The 22,142-nt window shown below is 32.1% G+C and overlaps 1 protein-coding gene across 1 annotated transcript in view; it reads left to right on the forward strand.

Annotated features, from left to right (window-relative positions):
* The window catches only part of LOC148270714 (laminin subunit alpha-like), a gene marked incomplete at both ends in the record, with an annotated part of 40,582 nt that extends 18,443 nt beyond the window's left edge, over positions 1-22,139 (forward strand). Inside the window, 22 exons of the mRNA XM_088242271.1 lie at positions 109-302; positions 1,478-1,556; positions 2,012-2,149; positions 2,949-3,060; positions 3,160-3,338; positions 5,265-5,441; positions 6,507-6,629; positions 7,641-7,799; positions 8,507-8,763; positions 10,670-10,812; positions 12,121-12,259; positions 12,354-12,563; positions 13,479-13,790; positions 14,070-14,222; positions 14,943-15,120; positions 15,281-15,447; positions 15,525-15,681; positions 15,949-16,185; positions 17,578-17,740; positions 18,252-18,396; positions 19,775-19,915; positions 21,825-22,139. Coding sequence (XP_088098397.1) covers positions 109-302; positions 1,478-1,556; positions 2,012-2,149; positions 2,949-3,060; positions 3,160-3,338; positions 5,265-5,441; positions 6,507-6,629; positions 7,641-7,799; positions 8,507-8,763; positions 10,670-10,812; positions 12,121-12,259; positions 12,354-12,563; positions 13,479-13,790; positions 14,070-14,222; positions 14,943-15,120; positions 15,281-15,447; positions 15,525-15,681; positions 15,949-16,185; positions 17,578-17,740; positions 18,252-18,396; positions 19,775-19,915; positions 21,825-22,139 — 3,878 coding nt within the window. The remainder of the gene's footprint in view (positions 1-108; positions 303-1,477; positions 1,557-2,011; positions 2,150-2,948; positions 3,061-3,159; positions 3,339-5,264; positions 5,442-6,506; positions 6,630-7,640; positions 7,800-8,506; positions 8,764-10,669; positions 10,813-12,120; positions 12,260-12,353; positions 12,564-13,478; positions 13,791-14,069; positions 14,223-14,942; positions 15,121-15,280; positions 15,448-15,524; positions 15,682-15,948; positions 16,186-17,577; positions 17,741-18,251; positions 18,397-19,774; positions 19,916-21,824) is intronic.
* Positions 22,140-22,142: the final 3 nt, after the last annotated feature.

Here is a 22,142-nt window from a genome sequence, read left to right on the forward strand (position 1 = left end):
ATTTTTTAGTAAATGCGATGACGTTTCTAGTCGATTGTGCAGTATTTCAGCGGTGATAATTGTAATAAGTACTTCTTATTGATTGGTTTTCATCTAAATTGGTTTCAGCTTGCAATTGTCAGTACTCCAACTCTACTGGTAACTGTGAAGAAGAGACTGGTCGATGTGAGTGTCGGAAGGAATTTTTGGAACCTTGGTGCGACCAATGCAGCTATGGTTATTATGATTTTCCTAATTGCAAACTCTGTCCATGCAATCTTAATGGAACGGAAGGAAATTACTGTGAACCGATACAGGGAACTGTAAGTAGACTCTAAGTGATCATAAATCTATCAATACATTATTATCATGGGACAGCTCTTGCCTTACTTCACATTAACATTACAAACATTCGGCAAAAGTGCAAAAAATACATTCTGAAATTTTGAGCGGAAATGTTGCATCCGCTATTATATACATTCTACTCTGAAGTTGCGTCTCAAAATAGAAACGAAGCCGATGGATCAAAAGGCATCATCTCTTGGTGCACATGGATCATATTTACTAGGAATTACCTGAAAAGATGTGGCTAACATGTTTTTGGTTACCAGGACCCCTCGGACATCAGTAGTCGCTTTCATCTCGTGAACAATAATACAATATGTGAAAAAAGTGCTTTATTTATTTGTTTCTTTATTGTTTACTTTTTATCATGAATACTTGACTAACTTACTACTCTGCTAATGGTTATTTTTTATTTTAATCATTCATAAACTCTCAAATTATATCAAACTTAAAATTCGGAAATAGTGTTTAGAATTTCAACCGTCTATGAGCTCTGTAGCTGCAGGATGTGTTGTAATCCAGCTCTTCTTAGTAAACTTGGATATAATTAGAAAAACCAAATTTCAATTTTTAAATAAAATGGAGGCTAAGCTTCATACCGTCCATGCGCTCTGTAGCTGCAAGACATGATGTGATCTAGCTCCTATTATTATCTATTATTAAATTAAATTATAATTGAAAATGAGGAACTTGAATCCCAACTGTTAATATGCTATGTAGCTGCAAAACGTGTTGGGATTTTTTTGTTCAGCGCCCTTGAGGTGATTTTCACAAAAATGGCGCTATATAAATTATTCATAATAATAACATTGCCCAAGCATTCTTTACCTGGAAACTGAGACTCCAAATCGTGCCTATGAGCCATTGGAGTAATTACATCCACCAAAAATATTAAAATAAAATAAAAAATACTGTCAAATAATGATTATCCAATAATTTGCTAAAACTTAGCAAATACGAATCACCTCATTGGAGTTGATATATATTCAGAGTTTTATATGTGTATAATATTTAGTGAAAGATTTGTTTTAAAATTATGTTTATACAAATAGGTATTTTTTTTTTAATCTACATTATTTTACAAGTGTAAAAGAATAATTGGTGATACCTACAACTTTTTTTATAGAAGCATAACAATATTATTTTTTCACAGTGCCCGTGTAAGAACAACTATGCAGGTATTCACTGTGAACAGTGTTCAAATGGATTCTTCAACTTCCCATCATGTGAAGGTAAATTTAATTATAAAGTATACTCAATTGTTTATACGTATAGTTATACATTTGTAATTAATAATTTAATTATTGTCACGTAGATACGTGATTTTCTTTTTAAAAGTTTGGTTCTTATTTCACGAAATTCAATTATTGTGAATGGTACCTTATTGCTATATATACCATTTTACGTTTAAATAAAACTGTTCGTTTTCTACACGATTCAATTATTTATTGAGGTTAAACCCTTATTGAGGTTCAATTTCATTTAATTAGAGAAGGATAATTCATTAAACTTCTTATGCAGTTGAAATCAAGGAATACGTATTTTAAAAATGGAATGACGAGGGATTTATTATTATCGTATTTGTGGAAGTTCTTTTATACACAATTTATAAATACATGTGCACTATTATAACAACACAAGGTCCATTGTTCATTTGAATTAATATTTTTATTAAATACGTTTACAGAGTGCGCCTGCAATCCTATCGGATCGTTGATTACAGCATGCGATCAAGTCAGTGGAAATTGTACCTGCAAAAACAATTTCCGTGGAAGAACTTGTGATCGCTGTGAGGCTGGGTTTTACAACTATCCGGATTGCAAATGTAAGTTTTGAATTTTTCGATACTCAAAATACTTCCCCAGTGTTTTACATATTCATGTTTGCAAATACTACTTGAGAAATGCATATTAAGATGTTTTTAGTATTTCTGAAGGACAAGAAAAGATTGCAGAAATGGTATCTACCATCTAAATATTTATATGTACACCACCGGTGTCTAGTAATAAAAACAATTAAGTTTAAACATATGAAAGAAAATTTATTTTCTACTGTTTTTCATACAAAAGAAAAAATTTCCTCACAGTTTATATAAATAGCAGACTCATGATGGTAAACATCCTTCTTGACTATTGATTACAATGTCCATATTCAGGAAGTTCCACTCCCATCAATCTAAAGACTTCTTATGGGCATTCCTTTCCACATAATAAAATCTAATCAGCATAAGTTTATTGGTCATCAGCATTTCAATTTTTTTTATTTAACAACTATGGTGTATAAATACACGGTGTTTCAGGGCCAGACTATGAAACTTCAGAGGAATATTCCTAATGGTAAACTTTATAAAAATAGATTTTTTGGATTTTTTTTTAATGCTTTTTTTTCGCATTCACCTACAATACTTAAGGTCCCGGGTTCGATTCCCGGGAGGGAGGACATGAAATATTGATTTAGAGGGTGTTTTTCACTGCAATATTTCATTTTTCCTGGACTGGCACATAAAGCGTAAGAGTTATCACCTTACATTCATGAAACAGATGATTAATATACACTACATTTGATGTTTCACTGTGTGGGGATAGGGACATGATTATGTAACATATTTTATTGTATGTTTTCAGATTGCAATTGTGACTCGAGTGGTACCTTGGCTGATGTTTGTGACTCTGAATTTGGAACGTGTCTTTGCAAGGAAGGATTTGGTGGTCCTCGATGTGATCAATGTATTCCTGGGTAATTATTTATTTTTTATTACTGTGAAATATGAGAATTACTAGTAATGCTTTAATAGATTGAAAATCATTGTTCACATTACACATTTTTAATTTCTAGCTATTACAATGAGTTGAGGCTACGCGAACAAGTTTGTGTTGAATGCAAGTGTTCCATAGTTGGATCAAGAACCACCAGTTGTGATGCAGGAACTGGGAAATGTACCTGTCTTTACAACTTTGCCGGGAAACAGTGTGACCAATGTTCACCTGGATATTACAAGTATCCCGAATGTCTACGTAAGTACAAATATTTTCATTTTTTCTTCCAAATTACAGAAAACATACAAATATTTTTCTTTATAAAATTGATTTATTAACGGACTTATAAAATACAAATAAATAAAATTAAAGCTAAGACAAAAAATTAAATAATAATTACTACCTAAGACAAGATTTAGTTCTCTTCCTTAATAGAGATTCTCTTCCTTAATAGGGAAAGGAGGAGAGCCTCCTTTCCTCTTTCCTCTTTTCTTCCTTTTTCCGATTGAGTAACAGTTTTGATTTAAGGTAATTTATAAACATATATAACAATGTTTGATTATGTCCAAATGCTTGCAGACTGGCTGGGTGAATGTTACACAGTGTGTAAAGTGGCCACTTAAACCAGCCAATGACAGGTCATAAGCCCTGTAAATGCCTAGACTTCCAAATTTCTTCTCGAAAACTTTTTCCCTCTCTGTTTAAATAAATCTAAATATAAACATATATGTTTATTTCTATTTTTATATATCGAATATGCTTTGTAACCTGAATTATAAAAATAAAACTATTATTTTATTGGTTGGTTGGAAGAAATTGCCATTTGGCAATAAGCCCGCCAATGTACAAATAACAATATGTACAAAAAGTTAAATAAATAAAAAAATTTATAACGTTACCAGAAGTGCCTTTGAGGTAATTTATTCATAAATGGCACTATGTAAATTGTACATTATTATTATCAAACATATAATCATTTTATTTAATTCTATTTTTATGATTACATGAACGTAGCATTGTACATAAGTAAATACAGGGTTTACCAATAGGGACAGTAGGGTTTTTATAGCTCATGGCGGCCATATTTAAATTTCAAAATTTGACATCTGCTGTCGTTTTCAGTAAGGTTTGCCATTTCATCATGAATCGTTTAACATTGCCCCAGTGTTTGAAAATTGTTTATAAATTCTACCAAAATTTGAGAAGTTTTGTTGCTACTCAAAGAACATTTCATGAAGAAAATACTTCTCAGATGAGGCTCATTTTTGTTTGAAGGGCTACACCGAAATTGCCACTGTTGGTGTGAGGCAAACCCTCGAGTGATTGATGAGGCTGCATTACATCCAGAAAAACTCACTGTCTGGCATGAATTTTAGTATGGTGGCATCATCGGGACATATTTTTTCAAAAATGAGCACCGTTACTGTGAATGGTGAGCGCTATCGTGCCATGCTGTATGTTTTTTTCTTTCCCCAAATTGAAAAAATTCATGCAGACGATATTCATTTTCAATAAGACGGCGGACCTTGCCATACAGCAAACATTACGATGGCCTGAAAAATTTGGTGAAATGGTTCTTTCACTAAATGATCCTTACAACTAACCACCAAGCTCTTGTGATTTAACACCGCTAGACTATTTTCTTTGGGGCTATGTTAAATCACAGGTTTACACCAACAAACCCAGGACTCTTGATGAGCCTGAAGGCAACATTTGCCGCACCATAATTGCCATATCATCCGAAATGCTGCACAGTCATTGAAAATTGGCGTCACCGGATCAATCAGCGCAAGAGAAGCTGTGGTGGTCATTTAAACGATAGTTTGTTTAAATCATAAATGGCATACACGCACCATCTAATAAAACCATTCCGCAACTTTTTTTATATAATATCCTGTGTTTTATTTCAATTTTGAATTCTATCGTTCGATTTGGTAAACCCATGAACTGAAAAACTATTATTTGTTTCAACAGTAGAAATAACTAATGGTTTTCTTATTACTATTTTAAATTATTGTCTTGTCAGGTTATAATAATTCTGTGTCTGGTGATACAGCACATATCTGGATCAGATTTAAGGTTTCAAATCCCAGTATTTGCTTGCTTTAAACTGACGCTGCTTACTACTTATTATACGTAGCAAATAAAACGAATTAATTTAAAGTTGAACTGTGCCATTTTTAGCTTGCAGCTGCGATTCAATGGGTGCTATTGGAGTAACTTGTGATATTGATGGGCAGTGTCAGTGCAAAAAGAATTTTGACACTGCTCGATGCAACATGTGTAAAGATGGTTTCTACAACTTCCCTGCGTGCGAGGAATGTAACTGTGACCCAGCTGGAGTAGTCCAATTGTTTGCAGGTTGGTCCACAAACGCGTCAAACCATTTACTAATTTACAGTAGAATAAAATCAATATTGTCAATTATTAGATAATTAACAGATGTTAATTTTTAAGAATAAGAGAGTTGGTCAATGTGTCGTTATAGTACTTGTTAACAAAGATTTGGACGTAGTCAAAATATTTACGTCATGTGGTGTGGTCAGTGTATTTCTTGACCATGAATGAGGTACCGGTTTCAATTCCCGCGAAGATCAACATAAAATGTTTATTTAAGCAACCCCAATATTTCATCATCCCGGGCACCTGAAGCGTATTGTCTTCCTTTCATGTAACAAAAATAAAGATGCACCGCATTTGTACGGAACAATATTTACACCATTAGGTGCAGATAAGGAAATTATATTTGTTTATTTTATCAATTGATGGACATTCTCCATATATAAAGGTAAACCAGATATGTATATTACAAGTATGTTCAAAATTACAAATATATAAGAAAATAACATCAGAGCTCTGATAAAATATTAAACAACATCGAGACAAGATATTGACTATTTACTAAGTGTTTTATTCGGTCCACATAGAAGGGAGACCAGATCACAGAGACATATTCTAAGAGAAGGTGAACAATGAAGAAGTTCAGTGCTATGGAAGATTGCAAATAAAAAATGTTTTTTTTACACGCAATATCAATTAGAACATTCAATTGTAAGGCAAAGTTTCTTGAAAACCTATAAAAAAATTAATAAAAATTTACTACTTTTAACTACGTCACAATTTCTCAACAATCAACCAATGATAGAGTATTTGATTAGATTTTCGGGAAGCCAACTCACTAATCAACAGAACTCTCATACTTGAACTTGTGATGTCATAGGCGGAGTAATTTCAAAATTGAAAAACTTAATAAAATCGTAGCGCTGATAATACGATACATAAAAATAAAAATAAAATTTTTTGGCATTGTTTGATAGTCTATTAATGATTATTTTTTGTGAAAACACCGAACTTCTTCATTGAGCAATAAAGGGTTTCCATATTCTATTTTCAAAACACTAATTTGATTTGAAAACTTTTCTCTAGGATGTGCTTCGGTACCTGAAGGAGAGTTATGCAAATGTAAGGAAAGAGTGCAGGGAAGAATTTGTGACGACTGCCGACCTCTATTTTGGGATCTGCAACAAAACAATCCCTTGGGTTGTGTCGGTGAGTATTTTTATTTCGATTTTTATTCATCTTTACTTATTTCCTTTTTCTTTCTTTTTTATAATTTACATATCAGTGAAATAGTTCCGATTATATTTTGTGTCAATGACTATAATATTTTATGTACTTCTCAACCAAATATTGTAAGAGCCCTCTGGGCGTTTATTAAATAAATATATTTCAACACCATCATTATAATATGTAATACCATCTAATTCTCAGTATTATTCTCATTCCATTATCAAAACGTATACGTATTTACTTGTTGAAATAGTTTCGAAATCACTTTTTTATTTTTAATTGACTTATTAATGCAGTTTTGTTAACAATATTATAGACTATTAAATGAAAAAATAAACAAAAGATGAAAATGAATAGTCAATGAGATATTCGCTCTTGAAATGTCCCTGAAAAAAAAGCTTAAGTCTTGCTAAATATGTTTTAATGCAAAGTCACTATCGTTTAAAGAAAAGCCCAAGAATCAGATCATCTCTTTTTGATATAATAATTGAGGCTGGTACATCCACTTTCAGATCGTTGTTTGATCATTGTTTTATAAGAAATCATTTTCCAAACCAACCCATTTGTGAATTACGAATTGAATAAGAAAATTCCAAATGGATATCTCCTAGAAGCCATTATAATAGTTCCTGGGAAACAACAGTTGTGATGGAGAATAAAAAATGGCATAGTACTGAAGATTTTGACGCTGATATGTACTGGAGAATTCATCTTGCATAACCAAATATATGACAATACTTTAACAGTCACAAAATAAAAATATAAAGATAGGAAATATGTGTATTTTTTGGTTTGAATTTATGTATAGAAAACATATATATCTAAAAACCTGAGTATTTTTCAACTGTCTAAAATATTTTTGTAAAAAAATGTTAGGTCGTTAGCTTTAAAAATGAGATGGAGAACGTATTTTCAATGTCTTACATCTCTTTTTCCCTGTGGTCTTCATATTTTAAAGATCTTTTCTAAATTTTAATAATCTGCTTTTAGATTGTGATTGCTTTGTTCCCGGAACACAGGGCGGTATAGGAGTGTGCGACACAAAGTCTGGATTATGCGCATGCAAATATTCAGTTGGAGAAAGAAGCTGTAGACAGTGTAAAGATGGATCATACAATCTAACGGAGGCAAATCTTTTTGGATGTATTGGTAAGTATATTATTATGTGTGCATCAAATGTTTAGTTATCTACCTATATTGCTTTTAAATGTCTAATACTGAGTTATTTACAACTCATTGAAAATGGCCCTAAAAATTTAAATATTTGCGTAAATTATAAGAATGCAAATATTTATTTTTCTTTAAAAAAAAAAATGTTCTTGAGCATTTATCTTCGAAAAAGTTTTGATTAGCAGTAAATTAATTTTTTAATGAACATGGATTGTTTGAGCATCATAAAAAACGAAGTAAATGTACAGTATACAATACAAAATTCATCATTGAGGCAAAAGAAAATAAAAATTTGTCCTCCCTTTGCTGTTATGCGGAGACCAATTGAAGCGTACCATGTATTAAGGATGAATGTCAATTTTTATGTTTTAAACTAATAATGACATCTGATGGCAGTTCACATGATATACATTTCTAAATCAAATTCAACGTAAAGGCTCAAATTTCCAAGATAATTGAACAATAAAAAAATGCATACTTCGTGGATATTAGTTAAATACTGGAAATAAAGCGATAATTTAATATCAATGAAAGCTACTTTAGATGGTATCAAACAGTATAGGATATTTGTTAGCAGGTTCCTTTATATTTATAAGTTTATTTAAATGTCCAAGAGGTTTGAAAACGTTTTATCTCAAAACTTCCTTTCTTTAATGTAATTTTAATTTATTTTTGGTATAATGCAGATTGTGGGTGCGACGTTGGTGGATCTGTCAATAATATATGCGATAAGGAATCTGGTCAATGCACTTGTAAGCCACGCTTAGATGGACTGAGATGTGATGAACCTCTCCAGACTCACTATTTCCCAACTCTACATCAGTATCAATATGAAGTAGAAGACGCCCTGAATCCATCCGGCAATCCAGTCCAATATGATTACTCTGAATCTAATTTCCCGGGATTCTCGTGGAAAGGATATGCGGTCTTCTCAAATATTCGGGTATTTATAAATTTTAATTCAAGATCAATTTATTTTTGTAATCAATTTTAAAACACCCAGAAAATTCTCTCAGCTCTTAAACTGTTACATGTTATTATTATGATTTATCTAAAAATTATTTTTTTAAAAAACGTATATAGAGATTTTCATTTTGCTAATCTGTATCTAATGGTGCATTACTCTATGCGTAAGGAAATCAAAATAAACTGCACATGTACACCAATCGCAGTGTATATTGATAATTTTTTTTTTACATGATTTAATTTTACTTAATTTTACTTTACTTTAATTTTACTTAAATTTGATTTATTTAAATTCTAAATAATATGGTTGATTCGCCGTATCTTTTACAAAATATTGGTTTCCGTTTCCCTCTTCGCTATACCAGATTAAATTCACTTTTTCATATACCAACTTGTAAAAACAATTATACCTCGAATTCATTGATTAGACGTACCTGTAGAAATTATAATGGACTCAGTATTGATGTGGGCATTTTTAACTGCGCGTTGCGTTTATACAGAAAATTTCTTCATGGGGTCGATTATTTGGGATAGTTGCTGAATGTGCTGCATCTTGAGTGGTTTATGCTATGTATATGTGCCGCATGTAATGTATATGTTTGTGTATGTTTTATATGTGCGTTCATGTGTGTGTGTGTGGATGGCTCGAAGTGTGCATTCGGTATTTTTATTTATTACCAACGATAAGCTCCATGGAAAACGCAAATGTTAACAATTATTCTCTTCTCACTTGAATTTCTTATTTATTTATTTTTTCGTCACATTTAATGTTTACATCTTTTTTATAGTTTATGAAAACTGAATTGTCTTTTTATGTGAAAAAAATGTTGTTTTTAATACTTATTATGTATGACTGTATGTTTTCTGAATAAAATAAAATAAAATACAAGATAATCAGCCTTATGCTTCGGGTGCCTGTCCTGGGACTTTAAAATATGCAGTGTAAGAACGCCTTTTCAAATAAATATTTCATGTCAACCATGTCGGAATTTAAACTTAAGATTTCTTGCGTAGTAGGCAAACACTGTAACCAATAGACAACGTCACTGAAAAATATTAAAAATAATAATGATGCACATAATATGGAATAAAACCCCAGATTCTTCTTATTAATTTGGTACACTCTATTAAACAGTCCCGCTCTTATTGATTGCCGGTATGTACGTAATGGCTTCCTAAATAATAGTACAGACATTAAAATTCTAATCGAGTACCCAAAAGTCATGGGTTCAATTCGTAGCTTTACAAACATAAAATATTTGTTTGAATTGTTTTTTTTTATTGAACATTTCACAATTTTCCTGGATTCATGGCCTATCACGTTAAAACGAAGGGATAATTTTACAATGAAGAACTTCAGCCCTACGGGAAATTGGAAACATAAAATATTTTCTTACGCACAGTTAAAATTAGAGCATTAAATTGTACTGCAAAGTTTCTTGAAAATGTACAAAAAAAATATTTTAATCAACTTCTTTGAACAACATCACTAGTTCATATTAATCAACCAATGATAAGAGAGCTGTGAAAGATCTCCAGGTTACTTACCGCTAACCGACCAATCGATAGAACTGACCGAGAAGATCCGGAAAAAAACTTGAGGCATCACATGCGCAGTAATTTCAGAAATATAAAACTTTAAAAAATCATAGTGCTGATAATACGATATATAATATAACAATTATAAAAAAAATTGCTTAGTTTAATAGTCCATTAACAAATAAATAAAAAAAACCACTGAACTTCCTCATTGGAGTTTTGACCCTTTACCCAACGCATAAATAACATAAATTATGTATACACCTACCGACATTTAGCAAAAGTCAATGCTGTTCAACCCTTTATTACCTACTTTAATAATGAATTTTTCTTCTTTCTTACAGAATGAAATCAATCAAGATATTTACATTCTAAAGTCGTCATTATATCGTATGGTCTTGCGATATGTCAATCCAAATCGGGATCCAATTATTGGAAAAGTGACTATCACACCTGCGGTCGAGAATTTAAATGAGATCGAGCAAAAGTAAGTGATACTAATAAAAATAATTAATCAAAGTATTTAAATACTGGTGGATAACCTCCCAGTGAAGGTAAATAGAAGTCTAGGCATTTACAAGGCTTATGACTATCATCGACTAGTTTGAATAATTACTTTACACAGTCTGTTATGTTCACATGACAGGTCATAAACGCTGCAAGCACTAAGATTTCCATTTTCCCTTTTTAACTCTTGCGTGGCTGTTATGTAACAAGAGTCTATAAAGGAGACAATACTTGATACATCTCTCTTATTTATTTAAATGATGAAGTTGTATTTTTTGTAATCTTCCAATGGAAATTTTCACATCGCATTTGGAAAATAAAATTTGTATAAATATGTTGGATTTTAATCCAAAAATATGTTCATTCTTACCATGCGAAGAATAATTATAAGAATAGGTCACAATAAAACGATTTTACTGTATAAGAAAGAGCATGAGAATAAAACTTATCAAAAGAAAAACAGAGACGCTGTTCTGTGGCTGATGTTTCTGTAAAAAAGACAAAAACAAACGAAAAAATTCATTCAATCAGTCGGTTATTGGCAGTAATTTATATAACCGGCGTAATTATTATTTTTTTGCTATAACAGGCTTAAATTATAATATGTTTTTTATATAAAAGGAATCATTTAACAGTATATCTCTGTTTTTTTTCTTCTTCAAATGTCTTAACTGCAGAATATTTTAATATAAAAGAATTTTGTAGCACAACTGTAACTAGAGATTAAGATTAAGACTTAAAAAAGTTTTTTTTCCTCAGTTGAAATATTGTTCAATCTTGATGAAATCCTTTGAGGGTTAAACAAAGATTTTTAACTGTCTGCCGAGGTTCTTTTAAACTTGTATACTCTCATTTTATAGGAGGTATTCTCGAGTATAGATGAAACTCAACACAGGGCTCTTGGCCTCATAGAGTTAGGGATATGATATAATTTTTTTGTAATATTTATCTTTTTATTTATTTATTTATTTTTGCACCACAACAGGCAAGGAGGCCCAATTACAGTGGTGAACTACATCACAGAACACCCAGGCTTGAGAAAAATCTCATTTTTAATTTTTGTGTTCTCATTGGGAATCAAACCCGGAACCTTTCATGTGTGAGTCAAGCGTCTTGACTACTACACCACGGAGGCCGCCTATAATGAATAAATAAATATAAAAAAATGCTGTAAAATAAAAAATATATATATATCTATATAAGACGTTATTAGCCTTCAATCAATGGGGTTGACTTTTTTTTTTTAATACATTTTACAAATTTTGTAATAGTTTTTACACTCTTTAAGGTTTGACGTTTTACTAAAGCCTACCACATCACCCCAATTCGTAACTGTTTCTGGTCCACAAGGAACTATTCCATCTCCCATGGTGATGAACCCCGGATACTGGATGGTTACTATTAAAATAGGAAAAACTTTGTACTTGGTGAGTGAAAGTTTACAAACTAAAAGTGAAATGATTTATCTTTACCTAAATATGCATATAGAAAATTACGCTTGTATTTTTCTTTTTCTTTTAGGATTACTTTGCGCTTGTTCCTGCAGCGTATTACGAAGCTACTATTTTAACACGAAAGGTTGATTCTGTTTGTTCAGTCGGAGATAAAGAACTATGCCGACACTTTGGATACCCTAATATATCTTCATTTGATTACGTTCGAGGCGCTGGTGGCTTTACGTCTAGAAATGGAGTCAGAGACCCGATCTACCAATATATAGATTACCGTCAGGTTTGTACTGTTATATCGTTTATCCTATTTGTGTCCGGAGGGAGTGAATAATACAGTTCTGTGTGTGAATACTCATCAATCATTGATTGATGAGTATTTTTGACTCGACAAGTACTCTCAAAATCGAGATGAGAATAGTCCGCCATGTGGTGTAGTGGCGCACGTACAATGTTTTAAAACTGTGGGTAACATTATTGTATTATTTTTACATTTTGTAATGTTTTTGTCTGTATATAATGTTTTCTATATTTCTTCTCATTTATAAAAAAAATGTTTTGTTAATTATCCTCGGCACGGGTTACTCCAGTGAGAACACATTATTTTTTTGTGTACTAGGTGTTGACATAAGTTATGCCCATTTTTTTACAAATTTAAAAATGAGGACCAAAAGTAAAAATATATGGTGAATGTTATGTCATTCAAGAGAAAATTTTCTGCTCTGCAAGGTAATGTGTTTACAAAAGCAAAAAGAACATAAAAATATTACATTTATTATTTTATTACAAGCCTTCAGAATGGAATGTCAAGTAGACGAAGGTGAGAATTATCCACACTTTTTTCTGTTCATCTTCAATTGAGGGAATAAAGCTGCCAAAGCCGCTCGCAATATTTGCGCAGTGTACTGTGAAGATGCTATGAATTATCAACTAATTTGTTGTATTTTTTTGTGTCCCCTTGTTCTCTTCATTTGGTAAAAAACGGACACGAGCTATGTATATTACACCCGATTTTTTAAACTGAAAATAAATAAATGTATGCATGTATAGAGATGCGCCTACTGATGTACTGCAATGTAAGCTATTCGGCAGGACTAAAATGTAATTTTTAACTGTTTTATTCTCAATATAATTAAGTATTATATACAAAAAAATTGGGTTAAAAACTATTTTATTATTATTTTTCATGTTTTTTCAGCAACTTAAAGAATTAAAAGAGACTGAAATTCCACTGGTGGATAAAATGCAAGATGAATTACTGTTGGATTTGACTGTAGCGAAGGCCGGGCCTCATGTGATGTTGATTGAATATGTTACTCCTGTTGAGAAAAAATACCAGAGTGGGGGTACAATTACAATTACTGCAAGGGGAAGTGCATCCCAAGAATACTCTAAAGTTCATTTGAACAGTTGTCCATACACATTTGCTTGTCGTCAAGTTCTTACAGATGAAAGTTCCAGAGTTCAAATTTTTAACATTCAAGACAACAATGTTGGACTTACTCTGAAGGTGAGTAGTTTTTTCTTTGCCTATGCAATTAGATATTCAATATCCTACGAACCTTCTCCTATCAGGTCTAATATTCATGTGAAAACTAAATTAATTTTAAAAGCCAAAAATTAAAATTGAATTTCATTATTTAAAACTAACAAAACTTACTCTTCAGAAGTGAAATTTGTAAGAATATAAAAAATAAAAAAACTATTTCTACACACATATTTGCATTACGTTATCTTTTATATGTCACCTTTATGTCTAGAAAATATTTAGAATTAATTTATTTTGCAGGGCGACAATAATACAAGTGTGGGAATAAAATCCATTGTGGTAATACCTTATAACCAATGGCATTTAGATTTCATTAAACCCCAATCAATTTGTGTGCGAAAGAATGGGATGTGCGTTCAGGCTGAGTTTCCACCAGCTCCAGATTCTAAAAAGGTAAAACTGATTCATTTAACTCCATTTATTTTTGACTCGCAACTAAAGCTAATAAAATTCTTTCATAAAATCACAGGTTTCACTTTCATCCAGTTCTTTGAAACAATATTTTCCACATGCCAAAGCAACTATAAAAAATGCGTTTATCTAGAAGTGGCATTTTAAATGTTGTCTCTAAATTTCGCATCCCTAAGACTTACTAGTAAAAAGTTTAATTTTATACCTAAGTAATCAGAAACATTTGTCTTGACAACAGCACTGTTGATCTAAAAATGGTATTATAAATGTTTATGCTAAATTTCACATCGCTACGACTTACCATTAAAAAGTTCAATTTTATACCAAAGGAGTCAGAGAAAAATTTGCTTGAAAACAGCACAGTTGATCTAGAAATGGCATTTTAAATATTGCTTCTAAATTTAACATCTTTGTGACATGCCGATAATGAGTTGAGTTTTTTACGTAAGATCAACGGACAAAACTCAGCGAATTAGTTAAATTGATATTTATTGGTTTACATAACTAAGTGGATTAATATATCATCCTTATATTTATTTTTGTAGATGGTGTTCAGTGCTAAATAATCTCCTGACATCACTGTGATCTTTGTAGATCTATTGTGACAGGAACCTTATGTTCAATTGAATTTTTTTTGTTATATTAAACTTCCGTCGAGATATTTTACCAACTAATTTTAATGTTTATAATTGTAATTTTTAGGTTGAATTTGAATCTGGTCCCGAAACAGTTGCAAAGATTCGTCCTGCAAATATCTATGATAACTCAACTGATTTGATTTACCTAAATGCTGACAATTCACATGTAGATATTACCTCAAAAGTTCCTTTCCCGGGGCAATACGTGTTTATTGTGCAGTACTACCAGCCGGATTACCCCGGTAAGAGAAATGACCATTTCATACTTTTAGCAAGTAAAATATTAAATGATTATGCCTCTTCATTACAGACACCAGGGTTGGCATTTTGCAATACCATTTAAGCAACCCATTATAAAAATCAACGACAATTTTCATGATGTTTTAAAAATATTTGTTTTAGAATTTGATTTGGATGTTCTAATTCAAAATGGACAAATGTATGAAGCCACTTTACCAATCAAACACTGTCCATCTAATGCTGGTTGTAGGTCAGTGATCAAAATGCCCGAAGGAACAAATCGCTTTTCGTTAACAGAAAACTTTTTGCTGACTGTCAGCCTCGGCAAGGTTTGTTCATGAAAACAACTATAAAGTTGCCTACTAATAATTTCTATCTTACTTAATATTTTCTTCTTGATTTGTAGGAGCCTATAACTAAGGCAGTTTGGTTTGACTATTTAATGGTGGTACCTGCAGAGTATTATGCTGATTCAAGTTTAACTGAAAACCAACTGGATCAAACAAGAGAGTTTATATCCACATGTGGTACCAATCACTTCTTTGTTGATGTTTCAGACGATGGTAAGTTTAAATATTTCTTATTCAACCAATATTCAGTAACCTTCATTATTTGTTTTTGATCCATTTTCCTTTGTTTTTATAGGGATTGTTATAAGCATCTAAGTGCCTGTATTCGCATTGTATCCATGATAAAGCCAACTGAAGCGTCGATAAACATAAAAAAATAATTAAAATAGGAAATTTTAATTTATTTTTATTGACGTAGTAACTTTGAAGACATGTAATTCTAGGATAAAAAGAGTAATTTTGTTTTGTTTTGTTGGTTAGGTTTCTGTCGCGCCGCCGTATTCTCCTTGACTTCAGATTACAACAATGGTGCTCTACCATGTGGCTGTGACTACAGGGGATCCTTGTCCTTTGAATGCGAACCATTTGGGGGCCAATGCCAGTGTAGGGATAATGTGATTGGAAGAATGTGTGATGCTTGCAAGAGAGGTTACTACGGGTTCCCTGAATGTAAACCATGCGGTTGTCCATCTACTGCTCATTGCAAAGTCGACACAGGTAAATTTACTTTTATGCACAGTAGTTTGTTCCACTTACCACATTTTTTTCAACAATAATACATGTCTACCGCAATATGTAATGTATCAACTCGACATGAGCTCCCATGTACAAGGTCACAGTGGCGAGTGGCCATTTTTTTACAGGTAATTGTTTTTGCTCCATTTTCCTTTGTTTTTATGTAAAAATTGTTTATTTGTACCTGCATATAAGTACATAATGTACATAATATAATTATAAATGGCTATTTTTTATGAGGCTCTGTGAAAATCTACTCAAAAATAATTATTATTAACTTTGCGATATACATAGCTTTATTTTACACTATTTTTATACAACACTTGTACAAAAGTTTGTTAAAAAATACCACAATGACATTCAGCAGAAATCTCCATTATGATTGAAATGTCAACACTGAGCACTCGCAGATTCTTTTTAAAATGAATAATGCCAAAAACGGCTACTTCGAATGCCACATGTCCTATGTGATACATAATATGTCAACGGTATCCTATCACAGAAAAATAGTCCTTCAGAAATAATGTTTGAAATACTAGTTTCCAAATAGAGAATCTTTAAATAATATTTGTAATCTGCAAGCTTGTTTTAGTACTAAAAGACCGCAACTGGGGTAAAGATGTAAAATAAAATGTACTTTTTTATATGGAGTAATAAGCTGAGGTAATCGGCTAGTTTCATAGTTCACTGAGAACGGGGTGGGCATGCTTTATAGATATATTTTTTTATAAGAACATATAAACGGTTGTGGTGATTTATATTAAATAACAATTGTTTTATTTATTTTCCCATAAACATAGTTACTATAAAACATAATTATGGAAAGTCAAATATAATAGTAAGCTGTGCATAATCGCTTACTTGGACGATTCACCCCTGCAAGGTCATCACTAGAAGCTCTATAGTCACCAATTCCACCTTAACCCCCAAAGCTTGCCAAACATGATTGTCAAATCCACTACAGTGAACTAATTTGAAAACCGCTTGATAGTTTTCTAATAAGATGCTTTTTAGATAAGCAGATGTGGGGAGGGGGATGACAATCATAGGCAAACAGCATGTAATCCAGGATCTAGTGCATGTTTTGTTTTAATAATAATAAAAATAAACCAATGATAATTTTAGCTCAAAATATTGGATGTTTCAACATAGGCAGGATGGTGAATGTTACATTGTATAAAGTAATCACTTAAACCGCTGAATGCCAGATCATAAGCCTTGTAAATGCCTGGACTTCCATTTTCCCTTCTCAAAGAGGTTCTCCATCTTTGTAGAAATACCTATCAATAATAATTTGTTTAAATAGTTGACCACAATTGCTTCAAATATAAAATATGTCATAGTACTTTTTAACAATTATCAAATTGATTTTAGGTGAATGCATATGTCCAAAGAGAGTCACAGGAGAAAAATGTGACCAGTGTAAACCGTATACATATGGATTTAATCCCATTATCGGTTGTGAAGATTGTAGCTGTGAACCACTTGGAGTCATTAATGATCAATTGCAATGTGATTTGTTAACTGGAGAATGCAGGTTTGTCAACTTTTATAATTATTATTATGGTACAAATATGTAAACCAATCAATCAATTCCGTATTTGCTCTCCAATAGAGCATATGGTATTCACAAATTTCCTCCAGACCCCTGTCCAAACATTGCCGGGTTGGTTGAGGCAGCTGAGGTCTGCTGATGACTGCCTGTTAACCTCGAGGTCAGCTCAACATACCCACTGAGGTATAGGCCATATTAGATCTCCTTCTGTCTGATTTCTCTGCATTAACCTGCCTTCCTTATGAGGCCCCTTGTTACGTATACTAACCCATAGTTCTTTATTTGAAACCTCAGTTTGTAATACAAAATTTGTTCCACAAAAAATGAAAAAATGACCTTTCAAAATCAATTTTAGAAAAATCTTGAGAAAAGAAATCGAGTGGGGATTTGTTGTCGTATTTAACTACCATAACTAAAGTCCTAGGTTAAATTTGTTTTATTGTTCTCTGGACGATAAGCTGCATTTATGATGATGGTTATGTATTCGTTTTAGGTGTAAACCGAATATACATGGACGCACGTGTAATCACTGTGTCCCCGGACACTATGATTTCCCCTATTGCGTACGGTGTGACTGCGACACTAATGGAACCTTAGCTGACATATGCGACGAAGAAACAGCTGCTTGCAACTGCAAGGTACATATTTATTTAATACTCATTTATACATAGCAGAGAGATGTAAGTCATTAAATAATGTTTAAGTTCAGTTTAGTTTAGTATATTCTTTGCATAGGATTCATCGAATCACATAATATAGACGTCAATAAATTACAAATATTTAATACAATTCAACAATTTGTAAATTAAATCTAACAAACAAATAAATTCAAATCAACAAACTCAAATCAATAAACACAAATCTAATGCCAAGCAGTCTTGTCCTGCAAATATTCTTCTACTCTATAGTAGCTCTTTTCAAACAGCCTGTGCTTGACAAAATTTTTAAACTTTTTTGTTGGCAATGACCGAATTTCAAGAGGTACCTTGTTGTAAAATCGTATGCAGCAGTTTGAGGCAAAAGGATGATTATTTTTTTGCAGTCTGGTAGCAGGTACAACTAGCATACATTTATTTCTCGTGTTGAACCTATGGAAATCTCTATCCCGCTCAAAATCATCAATATTTTTATGTACATAGATCAAGTTTTCAGGTTTGATCACTCTCCCTATGTATGCAAACATTATTACAAGGTGATAGAAATTTGGCATTATTTGGCGGAACCAAGGGATGTCGGATTGGCATGGGAGGAGGCAAGAATGCTGGCATCTAATGATGTCCACATGCTCCACTTTCTTAGAGACAGAAGAACTGGAGAACCTTAGAAATGTGGGAGTCTAGACATTTAAAGGGCTTATGACCTGTTATTAACTGGTTTAAGTCATCACTTAACACACCGTTTAATATTCACCATTCTGCCTAAGTTTGAACATCCGATTTTAATTATATTTTTTATTTTAATATTTGGGTTCTTATGACCTACCTGAATATTTAAATTTTGGTGGCCATTTTCAACGAGTTGTAAATAACTCACTATTAGAAAATGGGAATCAAGTTGTGGTAGAGCGGGGTGCGAACCTCGGACCTTTGATTTGTGAGTCTTCGACACTAGCAACGGAACCACGAGATGATTCTTTTGTCTGCAAATATGTGGACATGCTCATGTTTTTTTCTGTTTATTTATTTATTTACGGACATTATCCATTTGTACAATTCATAGGGTATTAATATAACATATAACATTAATAAAAAATAAAATAAAAAAAAATAAACAATATAAGAATAGTTAAAAACTTTAAAAAATAAGAAAAGAAGCATTGACAAACATAAGGGACATCGAGACAAGATCTGGACTAATTATTTAGGTCTCGTTTAATTCGTTAAACGTTAAACGAAAAAAGTCCAGATCTTGTCTCGAGTAAATATAGCTTTTAACTAATTTGATTTAGTGAACTGCTCAATTTTAATAGATTTCAACGATGTCTGTATGTTTTATAATTTTTTCTTCGATTTTTAGAGTAATGTATATGGACGATCATGTGAAGCGTGTAAAGATGGTCATTTTGATTTGCAAAATGATAACGACGGTGGATGTACCAAGTGTTTCTGCTTTGGAAAAACTACAAGGTGCAGCAGTGCAAATCTTTACTGGTCAGAGGTAAAGTTATATTCAATTAATTTACTTACTATTAGATTATGTTAAACTTAAATTTTAGTACTTTCCAATAATTTATTTGAAATTATGCAACATAACTTTCAAGAAAAATACGATTAATACTATCAATACGAATAATTTGACGAGGAAACAGTTCTGTGTGTAAAATAGACATGTGTTTTTGACTCAATGACTACTCTCAGATAAAAATCCTGAAAAGGGAAATCAAGTGAGTCACCCTCGCAGGGTAGTGGTTGACCTGGGTTGACTCGAGGTCCTGGGTTCGATTCCTGGGAGGGTCAACTGATTTTTCAACCAATATTTGTTTATAAGGTGGTTTTACACTGCGATATTTCATTGTTCCTGGACTGGCGCCTGAAGTGTAGGACTGCCACCTTACCTTCAACATTCCCTTACCTTCGTGTAACAGGTGATCGAAATATGCTGCATTTTGTTTACAAATGCAATGCCTTTTGCACCACTGGATGCGGAAAGGGGAATGACGATGACGTTTTTTATTAACACATTTTACGCGGGCTTCATTACAATGTAACAAGTTTATGCAGCGGGAAGAAATCAGCAAAAAATTTAATAGTTACTACTTTTATAAAAATCGCGTTGGCTTTTAAAATATAAGTTATTTTTCAATGAAATGTTGAATACACTCTCTCAATATTCTGCTTATGATAATCAAATATGACATAAGTCAAATATATTTATATCATGACAAAAAATAAATAGGTTTTTGCCTATTTATTTATTTATTTAAATACATAAAAATGCCCATTGGGCGTATATATAAATAAATAAATAAGTTTATTGTGCATTATTTGAGACATAAGTCCCAACTCCATGGGACTAGAAGTCCTGTGTTGAGACAGAAATTGTTGAAAATTGCAGAAATCGCAGAAATTGAAACTGAATGAGGAAGCTCAGTGGTTTTTATTTATTTTTTTATATTTTTATTGAAATTTTTTTTTGTTTATTAGTATAGCCGATTAACAAATAAAAACCTCTGAACTTCCTCATTCAGTTTCAATTTCTGCAATTTTTAACTTTCTGAAATAACTTTTTTTTGTATTTCTGAAATAACTCCGCGTGTAACGTCAGAGGTTAATTTCCGCTTATTCTCATTCAGTTCTTCCCATTGGTCCAGAAGCGACAAGCAGACCGGAAATCTTCCATAGCTCTCAGATCATAGGTTGGTTCACATGAACCAGTGACGTCATTCAAAGTAGTGCGATTTTATTAAAATATTTTTTATTATTTTTTCTGTACATTTTCAAGAAACTAATTTCTATAATAAGTATCTAATTTCCGGAAGGGCTGAAGTTCCTCATTCGTTGACACAGACACATGAGTATATCATCACAAATATAGGATCAGAAACATTAAAAATATTTTTTTTTTAAAACGTATATATGGTACATCAATATGGTAAACAGTAAACTTAAACATTTGCTATATTCGCATTTTCAAAACGATGAACAAACAACAATCAATATTATAAAAAATACAATTCGAAAATGACACCTTTCTGCTCACCAATCGTATAATAAAAATGTGTGAAAAAAGACGGACACAATTATTTATCATTCACTTAACAAATTATCTTACGCACAAACTCTCTTGTTTCTCATAAAAGCTGTGCAAGAGTATGAGTGCACGTAAATGAAACAATAACTTATCCTGCTGTTTATTGAAGTGTGTATGTAATTTAGAGCATTTTGAAGAATTGACATAAAATAATCTAAGTAGATCTATCTTTCCCGCTGATAAACACCAGTCGGGCATGCGGGTAGAACTACCTTTCCTGTGTAAAGTGTGTTAATTACAAAGTTAATTAAGAGTTATTCTGGCTGAGATTTAACTAACTTTGAACAAGTGTGTTAATCTGATGTTTTGTTAACAGGTTAGTTCGATGAATAACTGGTATCTGGTAAACATAGCTGTAACTCACAATATTTCCGTGACCTCATACACAGTTCCACCACAGAAGTTAAGTGATTCTGTAATCGGAGTAGACTTTAATATTGATGAATACGTTAACAAGACTGTTTACTTTGGAGCCCCACAAGAATTTTTAGGAAACAAGTTATCATCATACGGTGGAATGTTGCAGTACTCTATCTTATACACTGCAGGATTGTTTGGTAATGCCGTAAGCCAAGGAGATGTTATTTTGAAAGGCGCCGATATTTGGCTTATTCACTCTAGTATCGAACAGCCA

This window comes from Micrasema longulum, unplaced genomic scaffold (assembly GCF_059751315.1).
Source record: "Micrasema longulum isolate JH-2025_06_02 unplaced genomic scaffold, ASM5975131v1 h1tg003551l, whole genome shotgun sequence".
Classification (NCBI taxonomy): domain Eukaryota; kingdom Metazoa; phylum Arthropoda; class Insecta; order Trichoptera; family Brachycentridae; genus Micrasema; species Micrasema longulum.